The sequence below is a fragment of the Medicago sativa genome, chromosome 4, assembly GCF_051527215.1.
Source record: "Medicago sativa cultivar Bolivia chromosome 4, Bolivia_mono, whole genome shotgun sequence".
Classification (NCBI taxonomy): Eukaryota; Viridiplantae; Streptophyta; class Magnoliopsida; order Fabales; family Fabaceae; genus Medicago; species Medicago sativa.
The window spans coordinates 93,529,650-93,548,402 of record NC_140752.1 but is presented as its reverse complement, the minus strand read 5'-3'; the positions used below and the strand labels follow the sequence as shown (position 1 = coordinate 93,548,402).

At 35.7% G+C, this 18,753-nt stretch overlaps 2 protein-coding genes across 2 annotated transcripts; one reads left to right on the top strand and one right to left on the bottom strand.

The window, feature by feature from the left end:
• Positions 1 to 4,183: 4,183 nt before the first annotated feature.
• On the top strand, positions 4,184 to 6,893 carry LOC146933944 (amino acid permease 3-like). The gene is made up of 6 exons (XM_085705754.1): positions 4,184 to 4,341; positions 4,533 to 4,766; positions 4,899 to 4,992; positions 5,464 to 5,678; positions 5,768 to 5,907; positions 6,145 to 6,893. Exons 1-6 carry the CDS (start codon positions 4,242 to 4,244, stop codon positions 6,787 to 6,789), a joined length of 1,428 nt encoding a protein of 475 aa, XP_085561880.1. The 5' UTR covers positions 4,184 to 4,241; the 3' UTR covers positions 6,790 to 6,893.
• Positions 6,894 to 7,878: 985 nt separating this feature from the next.
• LOC146933943 (auxilin-related protein 1-like) lies at positions 7,879 to 16,778 on the bottom strand. The gene is made up of 8 exons (XM_085705753.1): positions 16,032 to 16,778; positions 12,685 to 14,281; positions 12,245 to 12,338; positions 11,295 to 11,392; positions 11,089 to 11,154; positions 10,791 to 10,880; positions 9,205 to 9,381; positions 7,879 to 8,392 (listed from the first exon to the last, which is right to left on the bottom strand). The coding sequence occupies exons 1-8, from the start codon at positions 16,610 to 16,612 to the stop codon at positions 8,354 to 8,356; spliced, it is 2,742 nt and encodes a 913-aa protein (XP_085561879.1). The 5' UTR covers positions 16,613 to 16,778; the 3' UTR covers positions 7,879 to 8,353.
• Positions 16,779 to 18,753: the final 1,975 nt, after the last annotated feature.

Here is an 18,753-nt window from a genome sequence, read left to right as displayed (position 1 = left end):
AAGGCTGCCCGCTTTCGCCATATCTATACATTCTTTGCGCAGAAGGTCTATCAGCAGCCATAAAAAACCGCGAGTTAAGAGGCAAGATTCACGGTACTCGTATCTGTCGTACAGCCCCGCCTATTAGTCACTTATTATTTGCAGATGACAGCTTTTTATTTTGTAAAGCAACAATGGCTGAAGCGCAACATCTCAAGGAAACTCTCTCCCATTACGAGCATGCATCCGGGCAAGCAATCAATTATGGTAAATCGGCTATTGCATTCAGCTCTAATACTCACCATGATACCGTAGCTGATATCACATCCCTCCTTGGTGTATTTGCGGATATTGGAAGCGGCAAATACCTAGGCCTCCCATCAATGATAGGCCGAAGTAAGAAGGCAATATTCTCTTTCTTAAAGGATCGCATCTGGAAAAAATGTCAGTCTTGGAGTGCTCGTTCCCTATCACGGGCAGGAAAAGAAGTCTTGATCAAATCCGTGGCACAAGCTATACCCTCTTACTGTATGGGTGCTTTCCTCATTCCGACTTCCTTATGTGAAGAAATGGAGAGAATGATGAATTCGTTTTATTGGGGTTCAAAGAAAAATGGCAGACGAGGTATTAACTGGATGCGGTGGGAAAAACTCACCCTGCACAAAAGTCTTGGGGGCCTTGGCTTTCATAACATGGAAGCATTCAATCTTTCAATGCTAGGTAAACAAGGTTGGAAACTCAGGCACGACTCAAACTCCTTACTCACTCGTACTCTCAAAGCCAAATACTTCCCGGGACGGGATTTCTTGGAAGCACCTCTTGGTCACAATCCAAGCTACACTTGGAGGAGTCTATGGAGTACCCAATCTCTGCTTACCTTGGGGCATAGATGGAAGAACGGAGATGGCTCAAAAATCAATATGTGGAGTATGCCTTGGATACGCGGCCTCCCATCTTGCAAACCGTCAACACCTCCACCCCCTCAATATGGGGATCTCACTGTTGATTCCCTTATGAACTTTGGCATGAACTCCTGGAACAGCACATTACTACACTCTCTACTATCCCCTGCTGATGCTGCAGCTGTTCTCTCAATTCCCCTATATCCACGCAGACGTGAGGATACCAGAATTTGGAAAGCTACAAATGACGGTCATTATTCTGTCAAATCTGCATACCGTGTGTGCATTGACCTCTTCCATTCATCCACATCGCATAGTACTAATAATTCTTGGATGACTATATGGAACTTACAGATCCCTCACCGTGTCAGATCTTTCCTTTGGCGTCTCGCTCACCAATGCCTTCCAACACGCACAAACCTCATTACTCGCGGTATTGATTGTGATGATTCTTGTGTAACTTGTGACGCTCTAGCAGAAACTCATATGCATACATTTTTTGTATGCCCAAAGGCCACAGAGTGCTGGGATCTCCTTGGTCATGGAAGCCTGGTCCGCGAGCTGCTACAAACGGCACATGACTTCACAGCTTTGTTGTTTGAATTTCTCTGCAGGTTATCTCTTACACAACAACAGTCAGCTGCTATGCTTCTTTGGAGCCTTTGGAAAAGCCGTAATCGTAAGCTATGGGATGCCTTAGACACACCGTCGGCTTTCACACATTCTCACGCAAGAGATACACTTCAAGAGTGGAGTTGCATGCAGAGGGCTAAAAAACAGGTTCAGAATCCGTCATGTTTATCTTCCTGGACTAAGCCACTGATAGGCATGACAAAGTGCAATGTTGATGCTGCAATCTTTCACAATACCTCCATTGTAGGTTACGGAATATGCTTTAGAGACCACTTGGGACAGCTGCTGATTGGTAAATCAGACTTCTTACATTCCTCCGCCACCGTTTTAGAAGCAGAGGCCATTGCTTTGCTAGAATCTCTAAAACTGGCCACATCAAATGGAATGCACGTGGTTCTATTTGAAACAGATAGTAAGACTCTGGTTGAGATCATCAAATCTCACGCAACTCCTCATAATGAGCTTGGGGATCTTATTGTTCAATGTAGAAGTCTCTTAAATAGTAATCCTGACTTTGTAGTGTCGTTTATTCGGAGGCAAGCAAATAAGGTTGCTCATAGTATTGCTAGAGCTTCCTTATCACATCCTAGCCCCCATATTTTCTATCATGTACCAACTACTTTGTACTCGTTGATTTTGGATGATATGAATTAATCTTGCTTCTGCTCAAAAAAAAAAACTTGTTCATATTAATTATACGGTGGAGAATGATCAACTAAGCCAATTATCAATCTAGCAAAAAACCACAAATCATGAGACTAGACATACGCTTCATCGACTTATCCATTACCATTACCACCACCACTACCCAAAAATTAAAGGTCAAATTTTCCTAACTTCCACATTCAACGGTTCCTCTTTCCTTTCACTCATGTCACACAAATCTTCAATCATAAATACTTTGAACATCAACTGTCGCAATCAATAAAAAAAAATGAAATGAAAATCTGGCCATTTTGTTCAAGATTATCCCAATGTATAAACAGTTCCACCTAATTACTTTTTCTTCTTCGTACAATATACAGTTGTTTTCTTTACCAAAACTTATATATGTACCACGAGAAATACTTTTTGGCCACAATACTTATTATCATTTCCAGTGGCGGAGCCCTTCATGGGCTGAGGTGGGCCACGGCCCACCCCCAAAATTTAAAAAATCAACGATTATAGGTCTATTTTACGAGATTTTATACAATTTTGTGTCGGTTTTAGGTTTCGGTTGATCCAAATTCCCGCAAAGTGATGTAGTGACCCACCCGAAAAATTTAAATAATTCAATTATAGGTCTATTTTGCGAGCTTTTATACAATTTTATGTCGGTTTTAGATTTCGGTTGATCCAAATTCCCGAAAAGTGATGTAGTGGCCCACCCGAAAAATTTAAATAATTCAATTAGAGGTCTATTTTGCGAGACTTTAAACAATTTTTCAACTGTTAATTTTAATGGTCCACCCTAACTTTTTTTCCTAGCTCCGCCACTGATCATTTCTTTTATAAAATTTTATTATCCACATATGTGCTTAAATATTTTTTTTTTTTAGAGTTGTGCCTATACAATAGTTACTCCATAGCGCGTGGCATAGCCAAGATTGACCCTAAGAAAAATGAGACCACTAATATTCACACATTTTATATAAGAAAATAAAATTACACCGGTATAATACTTGAATACTATTTCCTTCAAAAAAAAAATATACTTGAATACTATTATACCATTTAATAACTTTTTAATAATCTGTATTATGTACCAAAAAAAAAACTTTTTAATAATCTTGTCAAAAAAAACTTTTTAACAATCATTTTCGTCAAAAAATTTTCTTCTAACTATTACTTTTACAAAGCTCACCGCTGTTAGATTAAAATTTATATAATGAAATAATATCATACATTCTACTTTACCTTAGAGGGAAAGGTAACACTGGATTTTCACCTATTTACAATCAGCTTTCAGATCCACAGGAAAGACATGCATGAATCCACTTTTTCAGCATATTAATTAAAAGAGTTTTTTTATCATATGCAAGTTTGTACATGTTAAAAAGTTTTAAATAGTAACTTTGTATTAGAACTTGTATATTTTGTATTAAATATTTAACTTTTTAATAAATAATTGTTTTTTTCAATAAAAACTTACTACTTTTAGTTGCTTTAACATGTGCAATATTGTACATGTTAGACAAACCTAATTAAATTTACCAATTATCTTCTCCAATTTCATCAATCAGGAGTTTTTTTTTTTTTTTTTTTTAGGGAATCAGGAGTTCAAAACTGAGAAAAATGTTTCCGAAAATTCAATCTAACAAATATATAAAGTGACCAATTAATTCACTTGAATTAAAAAACAGAGAAAAGGAAAACAATGTGGTGTTTTATTCTCACAAATTTAGCTTTGTTTAATAAAACTTTATCTTTATTTTACGAGAAGATACATACGATGGCAGATCAAAGCTTATATAGGAAGGAGGAACAAGAGGAATAGATTCTTAAATATTACAATAACTGGCGAAAAGATAGATACTCACGTGCCCGTCTTTCCCTTTTTTTTATTGTGCCAATGTTTGAATTATGAACGGTGTTTTTTTATGAAATTTTAATTTTGATTGGCAGAATAAAAATACCTCCATTCTATACCATAATTTTGTCCTATAAATACCTCCATTCTATACCATAATATCACACTCATATACCTCTTATTCTACTTGGTTCATTGCACCAAATCGAATCGTGATGACTGGAAAATCGACACCAACAACAAGTAGCCTTAGAACTTTCGACATCGAAGGAGAGCCGATTTCACACGACGATGATGGCCGTCTCAAACGAACCGGTACAAATTTTCTTTCAGGCAGTTTGTGTTTTTCTTTGAGTTTTTTGTGTCGTGTGATATGTTTAGAATGTTTGTTTGGGGCAGTTTGTTTTGCTTTGGTTTTTGGTTAGCTAATGTTGTTCTTTTCTGCTATATAATTTTTTTTAAGATATGGTAATGTGACTGACATGATTAATTGAAATAATATGCAGGAAGTGTTTGGACTGCAAGCTCACACATTATAACAGCCGTGATAGGATCAGGGGTGTTGTCTTTAGCTTGGGCCATTGCTCAGCTAGGTTGGATTGCTGGTCCTGCTGTCATGATTTTGTTCTCTTTGGTTACCGTCTCTACTTCTTCCTTTCTTGCTGATTGTTATCGTGCTGGCGACCCCGATTCCGGCAAGAGAAACTATACTTACATGGACGCTGTTCGCTCTATTCTTGGTAACACTCACTGCTTCTCCTTTTCTTTCATATTTGACAAACAAATTATGTTCCTTTCATAACAAAAATATTACTAAGTGACTAAGGTCTCATAGATTAATGTATGTATATTGACTAAAATGTATTTTGCAGGTGGAGCGAAGGTTACATTTTGTGGGATATTTCAGTACCTGAATCTATTCGGAATTGTTATAGGATACACAATTGCAGCATCTATTAGCATGACGTGAGTTCGAATTTATATACTTTATACGTCTTTTTTATTTTTTGACGAATATAAAGAGTGATAAGAGGGTTGAATGTATTATCCCGACCCATAACATAACATTAAAATACTATCATACTCATTTTAACAATAAAAGTTCAAGTACATGTTTTTGAGGGGAGTACAAATTCTAACAATAATATTACATCTTGTTTGTTTAATTATATCATTAATAGATTTTGGCTTTTTAAGAAGAAAAACATTTTACATAATTTATTTAGTTTTACGAAAAATAATAATATTACAGACTTTATTTTTTTTTTTTTTCACAAGCTTGACTTATACCCCTAAAAAAACATGGCTTAGCAAAAGCAAAACATACAATCTCAAATTAATGTGTGGTATAAATAGGAAATTGGTTTATGTAGATTAATAATAAATAATTTATGGCTTAATTTTAATTTCATTGTTTTTTTTTTTTTTTGTTAACAGGGCTATCAAAAAATCAAATTGTTTCCATCAACATGGGGACAAAAGCCCATGTCACATGTCAAGCAACCTATACATGATCATGTTTGGTGTGATGCAAATTTTCCTTTCACAAATTCCAGATTTTGATCAAATCTGGTGGCTCTCATCAGTTGCTGCAGTCATGTCTTTCACATATTCCATAATTGGTCTAGCACTTGGAATTGCCAAAGTTGCAGGTTATATTTTGATACCCCATACTTAAAATTTTGGGTCAATTTTCTTATAGTTACATAAACTGATAATATTATGGCTTATTCATGAACAGAAAATGGTACTATCTTGGGTAGCCTCACAGGAATCAGCATTGGAGCTGTGTCAGAGACTCAAAAGATATGGAGAACTTCTCAAGCTCTTGGTAACATAGCATTTGCCTATTCCTATGCAGTGGTTCTAATTGAAATTCAGGTATACCTTTAGAAAATGGAATTCATATTAAGATGTTAGTTGTTGGATGAAGATCAAACAATTCATATTCGAGTTTATATTTACAAACAAACTTGAACTAAGTTCCGAAACTACAATTTGAATCATCTAATCTTCATTCAACAATTAAGACGGTTCAACTAGTTAAACCATGAACTAACAATTATTTAGAACATTTGTGTTGGGACTTGAATCCATCTAATATTCTTAATATTTCAGGACACATTGAAATCCCCACCATCTGAGGCAAAATCAATGAAGAAAGCAACCAAGATAAGTATTGCAGTGACCACAATATTTTATATGCTTTGTGGCTGCATGGGCTATGCTGCATTTGGAGATGCTGCACCAGGAAATCTTCTAACTGGTTTTGGATTCTACAATCCATATTGGCTAATAGATATAGCAAATGCAGCTATAGTAGTTCACCTTGTGGGAGCATATCAAGTATTTTCCCAACCAATCTTTGCCTTTATAGAGAAAAGTGCAACACAAAGATGGCCCAACATTGAGAAAGAATACAAAATTGAACTTCCTTGCCTTCCACCTTACAAGTTGAACTTATTCAGATTGGTTTGGAGGACAGTGTTTGTCATCTTAACCACTGTTACATCCATGTTGCTTCCGTTCTTCAATGACATCGTTGGAGTGATAGGTGCATTGGGATTTTGGCCTCTAACAGTTTATTTTCCGGTGGAGATGTATATCGCACAGAAGAAAATCCCAAAATGGAGTAAGAAATGGATTTGTCTACGGATATTCAGCTTTGCTTGCCTTGTAGTCTCAATTGCTGCTGCTGTTGGATCAGTTGCTGGAGTCTTAGTTGATCTAAAGAAGTACAAACCATTCCAATCAAGTTATTAAGCTTCCTTAGACTTGGTATATGTAATCTTAGACTTGCTATATGTAATGTACGAAACGTATGTACAATTATGTTATAAATCAATTGAATATTTGAATTATTACCATCCATTATCTTTCTCTTTTTTTTTTGGTCAAAAATTATGATCCATTATCTTGTTAAATCAATTGGATATACCTATTTACTATTATATGCAGTTCTCTTTCTGCATTGTGATTTATGACCATTGAAGTACTCTGGAATACCAGAAGTCATTTTCAATCTAATACACATTAGTCAAATAAAGAAATGATGAAACATTTTTTATCTGAATAAAACTAACTGATCACAGTTTTAATTTTAATCTCTACTTAAATAAGATAAAAGTAGTGTAATTTTATTTTTAACCTTTTCATGGAGGAAAACACACATTATCGTTTTTTGAGGAAAGCACACATTTACCAACAGACCCTTTATATATTTTCTTAAATATCAGTTTTACTTTATTTTAATTAAATTTCTCTTCTTCTTTTTAAGGAAATTTCTCTTTAATATCAGTTTTACTCAGTTTTATTTCCATAGTATAACACCGGGAATTCTTACCGCTTAAAAATATCGCATTTTTTTTTTATGAATGTGTTTAAGTAATTAAAATGTAAAAAAAAAAAAAGTTAAAATTGCTATTTTATTTGTGCTCGACTTTGTTTATGTTCGTCTTTAATATGTACTAAATGCATTGAAGTATTCGTCGTTTACATCCCAGGTTCTTATCAAAGGACGAAAATGTACTTTAGAACATACCCAGAAAATGTGAAGAATATAACCCACAACAAATGAAAACATGCTCAAGTTTTTAATAAAATTGAGTTTGTTCTCCCAGCACCATACAAAATAGTTGAACAAGCTTAACTGAATACCACTGACAAACAATGCTTAAAACTAGTATCAATTGCAAGGGGGGAACATAGAGGTTTGCTAAAAAAAATCAACTTATTGCTATAGCCTCCACTTGATGACAATTTGTGTAAATCACGTACATAACAGAACAATAATGGTTTATTCACATTCCACTAATTGACAACACTGATTTCTAATGAATAAAATACACAAACTTGAAAATAAATATTCATGTATAATTCTCAGTTTTTGATGTAAATCCACAACAAGATGGTATATATTCAAGACATCGTGCTATAATAATATATCACAGGTAGAAAAGAAGGGCATCCCATGACCACATCGTGGCGGACCCTCTCTTGAACCAAAATTAAGAAAAGAAAAAGAAAAGGGATCGCTTGTCGGCTTGTGAGCCCTCACTAGACAAGGATAATGAATAATAAAATTGATAGCACAAAAAGACATTTTACATCAACAAAACATGCTACATTTATAAAACATATGTAGAAACACAACAACCCCGAGAAGAACATCAATGACAACCGAGAAAGCCAGACATGGAAGCAATATGTTACCAACAACGCATCCTAACTTCAATCAAAACAATTATGCAATTGGGGAGGGTTGTGGTCTCCTCTGAATAGAACTGTCCAACAAATTACCTTGAAGTATATATTAATCCATCAAAGATTAAAACAACTCCTCGGAATTGAATTTATTCCACGCTTCCTGTTATAAAAAAATTATAAACCTTTCAGCAAATAGTGAAAGCAGAGTATTCTAGACTTAGCTATATTATAGTATTATACTAGACTCTTGATAAATATTCATGTCGCCATTAAAACATTTTTATGAAAAAAGAAATAGGAGAATTAGGGGCTTGTTTACTTTCTAAAATCATTTTCAGTTTTCATTTTCTAAAATTTGTATATTTTAAATTGCTAACAAGGAAATGGAACTCGTGTAATGAACAATTATAATAAACAAAGGATGAAAGGCAAGCTAGGAAGAATTGTTTATTTTTGTGGATGTATGTTCTCAAAAATTATAAAAGGAACATTGGATCTATACTCTCTTATGTTTATTAGATGATATGAAAATGATAACAGAAAATATGGCAAGTAAATAGGTCCTGGTATTTAAGTATTGAAACTGAAAATATTCAAGTAAATAGGCCACAATGAAATCTTTGTTTAGGAAACAATGAAAACAACACAATTTTGTTCTCACTGTTTTTATACAAAACTTTGAAGACTGTAAAAAGTGAAAATAAGTTGACATTTTGTAATAAAAAATGATAATAGAAAATGTTTCTTAAAACCAAACAAGCGGTAAGACTGAAAGAAAAATATGGATTGAGATGAGGAAATATGTGAGCCCTCACGATCAGAGTGTGAAAACCCCAAAGTTTAAGAATCAAAACGAAACCAAGCAACAAATAAACTGACAATCTGTGAAGGCAACACATCAGAGTAAACCCCTACCATAATTTTTTTTTATAAATTTCTCGATTATAAAGCACATAAGATGGTCAAAAATACCTTGAGTAGGTCGAACACCTTTTCTGCAATATATTTTTGCTGAAGAGTGGCACCCTTCTGCTGTACTTTATCTGGATGAATACACAACGTAGCTTTCCTATAAGCCTTCTTAACAGCAGCAGCTGTAATCAAATCAGTTAAACCGACTGGCTGCCAACCACATTCAGGCCACAGCACCTGATAATCATTCATGAAGGAAACAAGTTAACATCATTGACAGATTCTCTGGTCAAAAAATAGTTCACGCTAATTCTGTAACAAGAACAATAACACCTTAAATACACAAACAAAGGCACTTTTTTGGCTCATTCAAAATTCAAATGCATGAACCTTTTAGAGTGCATAAGGAAGACTGTCTGTGTGGACCATGAAGAATACGGTCCAACACTAGACCACTTGTAATATGCTATGCATATATTGCTATTTTATTCAATGATTAAGATCTCTGCCTGGTAACTTGGATGTTGAGAATTTATGGTAATTGTGCCTTAGGTCCTTTTGTTTCTCCTGAAGCCTTCACCCAAAGGTTTTCTGACCATTTAACAGAGAGTGCCTCAAACGGGAAATCTCCAGAGGTGGAGCACGAGGAGCCGATCGAAGCATGCAATGTGGAAGGTCTCGACGTGTGTTCCAGAGGAAGTGTGTGCACATGGGGTGGGGACCACCAAAAAAATCCCTTTGATACTACTGCCTTCAATTCTCTCTCCACAATGAAAAGTAAAATCCCTCTCTAGATGAAAATTCTCAAATTCTGCAATCTAAACAAAAACTGGCAAATGACAAAAATTATGCCCAGGTTGATGGCACTTCAATCGTTGTTTCCCTACCCACTCAGAGGTTGGAAATGGTGAGCGAAAAGGGGAAATGATAGATTCACCCTTCACAGTTCCCACACCAATTCAATTTAGGGAGTGCACCTCCTTACTTGCAATATTTAATTCTTAAATACCTCACCATACAAATGCAAGTATCTTATATAAGGAAGTACTGAATTTGCCATATTGAGAAACCTATTGTAGGCAAGGCAGTAAACTTGGGTGTCCATCTGTGGACGATATGTTATGCGGCCCACCATAGAATCCATGGTATAAAATTATGGAAACAAGTTGCTTTGACTCTCACCTTCCCCTGAATTGACTGAAATTGAATTATGACCACATCATTACATTCTTTTCAAAATCAAACAAACCTCTCTCATAAGGACGTGGTTTTCTGTAGGCTAATATCTTATCAGAAATTGCAACAATCAATGATACCTTTTGCAGGAAATAGACATGTTAGTTGCACCTTTAGTAAACAGAGCAACTCGGTCCTAGATCTATACAACCAGGACAGTTTTAAAAGCGACCACAGCCATTCACTTCTAGCCCTAGAAGGTGAATTGACAATCAGACAAGACACATGAGAAAGTATGTCCAACAATATAACAATTCCAGTATAGCATATGTTAAAATTTGGACCCAAGAATTGAAAACGTAAAAGAAAAAAGAGATGATCCATGCCTACATACTGCCATGCATGTGCTATACGGATCTGGAATAGGAAACATTCAGAGATATTATTCTGTGCTCTTACTAAGTACATACATATTGCAAGGTGGAGAGCAAAGCTCGTAAGTTTCCCTCTTTTCCTGCAGACCATCGCTTAATTTCAAAATCCAGTGTTTCACCAAGCCTCTGAAATCAATACACAGAAAAACAAATTAAATAACAAGAACAAAACCATATTACAATAAAAATTGCAAAATTTTATCGCAGCTTCTACAAAACAATTTTTGCCTGGAACAAGGATGAAGAAGGGATTGGTATTGTAAATGCAGTTATTGCAAGTATACGAACAAAAACCCCCTCACCCATAAATAGAAAGAAAAACAACACTACTTACACTTCTCTCAGCTTGCTCTCTTTGAGTTTGCAAGTCCCGCTGATTCTTCTCAGCCAATGCTTTTGCCTAGTACAAAATATCATGGTCATAGCATAAACAAGTTGGTTAAAAAAAGTGTATTTTTCACCGGTTCTTTGTATCTACCGTCAAGAAACAACAAAGAAAATAAATTAAGGAGACAGATGCAGTGATGCAATAACACATACCACACGCTCCTGAGACCTCTGGTGGCGTTCCAACCTAGCTTTTCGCCTTTCTTCACTTTCCCCTTCAACTTCTTGAAACTCTCCGGATGATGGAGCAGCTTCAAACCATAAAAGAGAGAGAGAGCGAACAAAATAAGCCATGTAAGTGATAGAAACTGAATTGAACTTAGGACACTGTAAAATTGTGTAGTATTTCATCAAATTAGCCACTAAATTCCGAGGACGGAAGCCTCTGTCACAGTATAGATATCTAAACTGTATTGAGACAGGAATAGGAAAAGGTAGCCCTGCTCCAGAAAATAGGAAAAATGGCGATGAACAGAAAAGAAAAGGCTCCTGTACTGAGAAGGACCCATATCTACTCTCAGCTTTTCGTCCCAAGATTTGCTAGCCTTTTCATGTCTTAAAGGTTACCCATCTTCCCCACTCCATTCTATTATTTGTCCCCTCCACCTTAATAACGGGCCTATTATTAATAGAAGGCCCAGCAGTAAGCAACGACAAAAACAAAGATGTTTTATTTTTTAAAATTAAAAAACACATTAGGTATGTGGGTCTGGCTCCTCTAAAGTGAGCAATCCACTTTAAAGGATAAAGTGAGTAATATCAACCATTGATTAACAAATCAAAGGTAGATATTAGAAGTACACCATAACAAATCATGAGTTTGTTAAAATATATTTGTTGTATGTGTATTTTCCTTGACTCTTCCATAATACTAACTATTGCAATCATCCTGGATCTTAGAGGATCCGAATCCTAGATATGTATATATTTGTTGTATGTGTATTTTCCTAGACTCTTCCCATAATACTAACTATTGCAATCATCCTGGATCTTTCTGTTCTCTGCTCTCAGAATCTTTCTTATCTTTCTCTATTTCAACATTGCAAGTCTTAACAAAAACAAACTACTATTGCATCAATAACACATTAAAATAGCAAACCTACCTCCAAAGATTGAGGTAAGATCATCAACAATATTACTTGATGATGGTGCTTTTTTCATATTTGAAGATCCGCTTTTCCTTGTTGCATCTGCCTCCTGAAAACATACAGGTTCAGACACTTATCAACCAAGTTTTGAATACAGATTAAATAAGAGTGGACATGGTTTTCAACCTTCCTTTTTATTTTAGTTTTAATTTAAATCAGATGATTTAAAAAATTTAAATAACTACATATTATTTACTTGTCATATTATAAAAAATAAAGTTGCTTTATTTATAAATAGAAATAGAAAAGGTACAACTACCCTCTATAACTATATTTTCTGTCTTTTTAGGATTATTGTTGAAAGATGGGAAGACACCAAACACCAAACCCAAGTTTGGCCATTATATTTGAATATAGACTACACATTTAAAGAAAAATTAAAAAGAGATCCTCACTGTGGAGTAGTCCCTAAAAGGCCTTGGAGCACTGCTGGGTCTTGAACCCGCGCCAAAGAAAGATTCAAGATCATCCCCATTCTTCTGTTGGTTCATCCTTGCAGAAGCTGCAGCCCTCTCTCTGGCCTCGGCAGCAGCCCTTTCTGCAGCACGTTCAGCTTTAACCCGTGCTTCAGTTTCAGCCCTCGCAGCTGTAGCTCTTTCCCGTGCTTCCCTCTCCTTTGCCGCTGCAGCAGCCTTTTCGGCTCTTTCCTTTGCTTCTGCAGCTGCCCTTTCTCGGGCTTCAGCATGTGCCCTTTGCACTGCAGCTCTTTCAGCACGCTCTCGGGCTTCAGCATTAGCTTTCCCAACAGCAGCCCTCTCAGCTCTCTGGCGTGCTTCAGCAGCTGCTCGTTCACGAGCTTCTCGTGTGGCTCTTTCTACAGCCTGTCTAGCCTTTTCTCTCTCCTCCCTTTCTTTCATTAATCTTCTTTGCTCCTTTTCCTCTCTCTCTTTTTGCTGCCGGTCACGTTCTAACCTTTCTTGTTTTTCTCTCTCCTCTGGTATAGCTCTGTCATCTTTTTCCGATTGCCCAAATTCTTTGCTTTTAGCAGCCTTTGTATGCTCTCTCTCCCTAACTTCCTTTGCATGCCTAAATTTAGCCTCAGCCCTATCCATTGCTTCCTTCATGGCCGCAGCAGCCGTGTTCATCTCTAACTCATCATCGGGAAGACCATTTCCACTCTCAGCATCATTACCGTGACTACTACCTGCAGCAAAATCATCAAGTTCATCAAACTGAGATGTTGGAGATGCCGATGCTGCAGCTGTAGCAGACCTAGGGTCATGAGAGAATCGAGTGGAACCCGGGAAAGAAGAAAATTCATTGGCCTTCTTTCTAGTGTTGGTAGAAGCCGGTGAACCTGTTCCTGACCTGGGAATATTCACTGGCCGTGGAGGAGGTGGTCTTGAAGGCGGTGGAGCAGTGGTTGGTTGTGTAAAAAGAGGAATCTCTGACACAGTCAGCCATACATCCTCACATGATTCCAAGTTTTCTTCATATTTTGGAGACATATCTGCCGGAATATTGGCTTGGCCAAAACCACTATTATTATTTGGAGGCGAAGTAGACCTTTGGCCAACTGGTTTATTAGAATCAGATGAAAAGGTAGGCATGTAAAATGAGGGCTGCAGAAAATCCCGATCACTTTCAATGGGAATGTCCTTTTGTGAGTGCCTCTCAGGACTCATCCCAGAAAACTTATCAACTGGTTCTTTATCTCCAGTCCAACTTGTGCTTGTGTTCAACCCTGGAGCACTGTTGTCCTTACTGCTATTTCTCTCAGATGAGAATGCCGGTACAGATCGCCCGAGCCCATCAAAAGGGTCAATGTCTTCATATATTCTGCCATTTGAAGTTGATGAACTATTATTTTTAGTGCTTCTAGAACTACTAAATTTACTAATTTCTTCCAAAGGGTCTGTGAAGTTGCTTCTGGATGAATCCATTGGGGCTGAAGTTGATGCAAATACTTTGAATGGGTCTTCTGCTTCGTTGGAGGTTGTTTTAGATGCACTTACAGTTGGGTCAGAGGACAAACCAATATCAGGAGCATGCCTGTTATAAACATATAAAAATGATTACGACACATCCAACATTGGCGAGATAAACAATATCTATGAAGTGCTCATCAAAGATAACACAGAAAATTATCTTGTTATTTATTCCATTTATCTGTGAGTGTGATAAATATATGTGGTAATTAGATTTTAAAATTTGAAAAAAGGGTGCACACAGCTTGAAACAAAGATTTCTCACTTCTTTTTCCCTTTACTGTTTTATTTCATGGAAAACAAAATGTTTTAAAAAGAGAACAAGTTAAAGATGATAGCAGGAAAATGATGTTGTTGTAATAATATGGGGTTTGGTTCTTATTCCTCTATTCACACACTCCTGTTTCCTATATACCTAAATGAAATACTTAGGGACAACACGATTATAAGATTTTTAATTTCTAGCACCTAATGGATGAAGCATCCTCAGACAAAGATAAATTTCTTTCTTCGCGGTAGTCCTTGTATGCATCAGCAACCAAACCAAATGAATAATTCACATTATAGAAAGAGAAACACTCAACAAATAAAATTCATTTCCCAACATAAGAATAAAGGTACGTCTGATGTGAATACAACCACCCTGAGCTGGAAACAAAAATGCTAAACTTAATTTGCATAGGGTGTGAGACATTCTCAAACTAATTAAGCCTCGAGATTTGATTGCATTTCTTACTCTTTTTAAATCACAAAGTGCACTGAAAGATTGAAAAATTATAGTAGTAGACAAGAGAATAAATAGGAAGCAATAAAAGATAGCAAGAGGAGGTCTTTCTGGAAAAAAAAAAATATGGTTAGGGGAAAAGTCCAAGTCTCTCGAATACATTAGTTGCAATACAGATTTTCAATTAATGAACACTATTTTCCTCGATATTCAGAGTAACTAGTACCTACCAAACTCATTGAGCTTTGTTCAATTGTCAACACAATAGAAAACTATAACCAATGTTACTAAACCTTATCTTTCAAATGTGCTATCAGCTATGGGCTATGGCAACTTAGGCTTTGTTTGCGAGGGGAGCTGAATAGAAGAAAAATATAGAAATCTTCCACATTTATTGAAAGGGTGTTTTTGTAGAGAATGATAAATGAATGTTTATGTTTATGATTAATATATTTTTAAATTTGAGAATATTATAAATAGATTGAATTTAAAGATTTGATATAAACCCTCCTCTAATACAATTTTTGAGTTCCTCCAAATCAGGGGAATTTTGAATTATGAAGAAAAATAGACAGCCCAAAGCCCTCCCGTTTCAAAGTCCTCTATTACTTCCACTTGTTTTCCGTTTTCTTTTTTCAAAGCCCTCCCCTTCCAAACTCGCAAACAAAGCCTTAATATGTATTGCATTGATTACGTCAGAGGTTGATATTATCACATGAACAATAACTTATGATTGTAATTACAAAATGCACAGGACATCCAAATGCATTTCAAAGACCTAATACATGGTATGCATTAAAAACCTCCTGAAAGAAAAATAAAAAATTGAATCTTCACTTCACTCCCAAATGAACAGTTTGCAATACATCGATGCTCGAAGTATATCGAAATTGAATACGACAACTGCAATGCATAATTAAGTAATTGACTACCATATATTCGGGAAAAAGAAGTTTAGAAACATGTATATACTTGCTTGCACAAAAAGCATAATCACGAAAAGTACTACTGAGTAACTGCAATTATTACAAAAGAATCTAAGTTACCAAAACAACAAAATACAGTGTTAAAAATATACTATATAATATACCTGTCACTAGACGATGATTTACTCTTTCCAAATCCAGCTAACAAATCATCAAAATCAGAACCACTTCTATCATTTTTGTCCAAACCTTTCCTACCAGAACCCTTCGAATCCTTACCAAATCCACCAAGAAGATCGTCAAATGCACCACTATCCGATTTCGGCGAGGCGAAAACGTTTTCAAAATTAACTTTCCCGGTGCTCTTCAGCCCAGGCACACCGTCAAAAACATCGTCGTCGTAAACCGGTTTATCATAAACCGGTGGCGGTGAAGAATTTCCGGCGGATCCAGGAAACATGGAATCCAAATCGAAGGGTGCATCGCGAGGATTGGATTTGGAGTTGGATCCGGTGGTGGTGGTGAAGAGATCGTCGAAACTGGAGGAATCGCGGTTGTGACGGTTGGTGGAGGATCCGAAAACGGAATCGGATGTACGAGCGGATCGGGATCCGAAATCGAAGTTGAGAGAAGTTGAATTTGAATTTGAAGAAGATGATTTAGGTGGTTGAGACATTGGAGCGGATTTACCTTGAGGTTTGATACCGAAATCGGAAGATGATAGAAGATTATCGAAATCGTTCATGGTGGAGGTTAGGGATTTTGCGATGGAATTGATGAAATTGAAAGGGGGAATGAAGAAGGTGAAGGAGAATGGGATCGGGTGTGTTAGAGTTGAGAGAGCATGCGGTGAGGATGAGGTGTTAGGCTTCTTCTCCCTTTGTCTTCTCGGAGAATTTGCCAACACGGATATCAATCAATCAAACTTGTTCAAATTCTTTTTTTATATTTTTGTAGGTGAACACTTGTTGTTCAAATTCTTCTATTTGTCAATATTCAATCATCAACCTATTCATGCAACATCATTAATTCATTCTCTTTTCGGAAAAAAAAAAAAAAAAAAATAGGGTGGCATTAACTTGTGTGAGCATATGTTAAGAAATTCAAAAAAAAAAAATATTTTTTTAAATTTTGTGCATTCAATTCATTAAAACATTAAAAATTAAATTTAATGCACGCTTTTCAATACTTTATTTCTTCCTTCAAAAAAAAATACTTTATTTCTATATTTGATTTCTAAACTTATGCCTTAAAAGCACAAGTTAACATTTCAAAAAAAAATAAAATTAATTCACTCTCTTTTGGACAATAATCATTCTCATGTATTAATGTTAATTAGATATGAATATGAGTATCTTAAAAAAAAATATGAATATGAGTAGAAGACAAGCAGACAATAAGATGCGTCGTTAAGTTTTATTAGATGGAAAAATCAATCTTCGTAAACACAATATTCATAAATCTAGAAGACACGATATTTTTTTTAACAAGCAAAAATGAATTATATTAACACTGACACGCAATTGTTACAGCACAAGGTGTGCCTGAACAATCACGGAAATAACACAGTCAAGTCATTATTACAAAGCAATTAGTCGATGCCCATACGTAAGAGCGGATTCGACCACCAAATATGAGTTCTGAAACTAAATACAACATTACTAGCTTTCAACCACCACAAGGAATAGGATTCTACTTTATTTAACATTTGTGGTAGCGAGCTTTGTTTATTCCTAAATAATCAGTCATTCCGATCATTCCACAAAATCCAAACACAAAGGAGCTATATAAGGTGAAAAAAAGATCTTCATGATTTCAAACCGCCAGCATAATGAATAAATTGTGGGAAATGGTCTGAAATAACCTCATATTCGACCCCTTGAACACCTAGCCACACTAGCACCAACGACCAAAGTGCACCAGAAGATGGGCAAATCAGAAACAGATGATCCAAGTCCTCGACTTGCCCACACCCGGCAAGACACAGCCGCGCCTCCATTGATATAATTCCACGATTTGCCAAATTCTCTTTAGTAGAAGACACGACATTGGTTTGCATAACTCTTTAAATGCTAAGCAAAAGATCAACAATCTCTGATGCTAAAAGGTCAAAAACATTACTCCTCCGTCCCTTATCAGATGACTTGTTTGACAATGTACATTTTTGTCCTAACATACTTTGACTTTATTTTTATACTAATATACGAAGATAAATAATATCATACAAAATATTGTTGGATTCGTCTCGATGAATATTTTCAAAATATTAATTTTTCATAATTTTTAAATAGATAATTAAAGATATTAAAGCTAAAAAAATGTGCATTGGTATGTGTGTCAGATTCAACTAAATCATCTAATAAGGGACGGAAGGAGTACTTGATTTTTTATAAGCCAACCAAGGGAAATAAAGACACACTATAGTTTTGTATAACCCTTTTTATGATAATTTTTAGGACTAGTTTTTTTTTCCCCCTTCTCTTGAGAAAAAGCTATATAGTGTGAAAGAAAAATAGGGAAAGCATCCCGAATCAAAACTAACCAATCACAATTTGCTATTTGGCGGAATACAGGGAGGTGTTTGTGGGAAAAACGGAAGTCAAGAAATAAACCTCCAGTTAAAACCGGCTACCTATTGTCGCTATACATTCACTCGCTAGAAAAAGCATTTCTTTATAATTATATAAGTATGAGATAGAGTTGTGTCACAAAATGGTTTTACAGATATAAATTCTTAAAATTAAATTATTTTTTTATAAATAATTAAGGCTTAAATATGTTTTTCGTCCCTCCAAATAGGGGTCGTTTAAAATTCCGTCCCTGCAATCGCTAATCCTTTTTTTTTGCCCCTGCAAAGTTTAATCAGTTAAAAATTCGTCCCTTGAC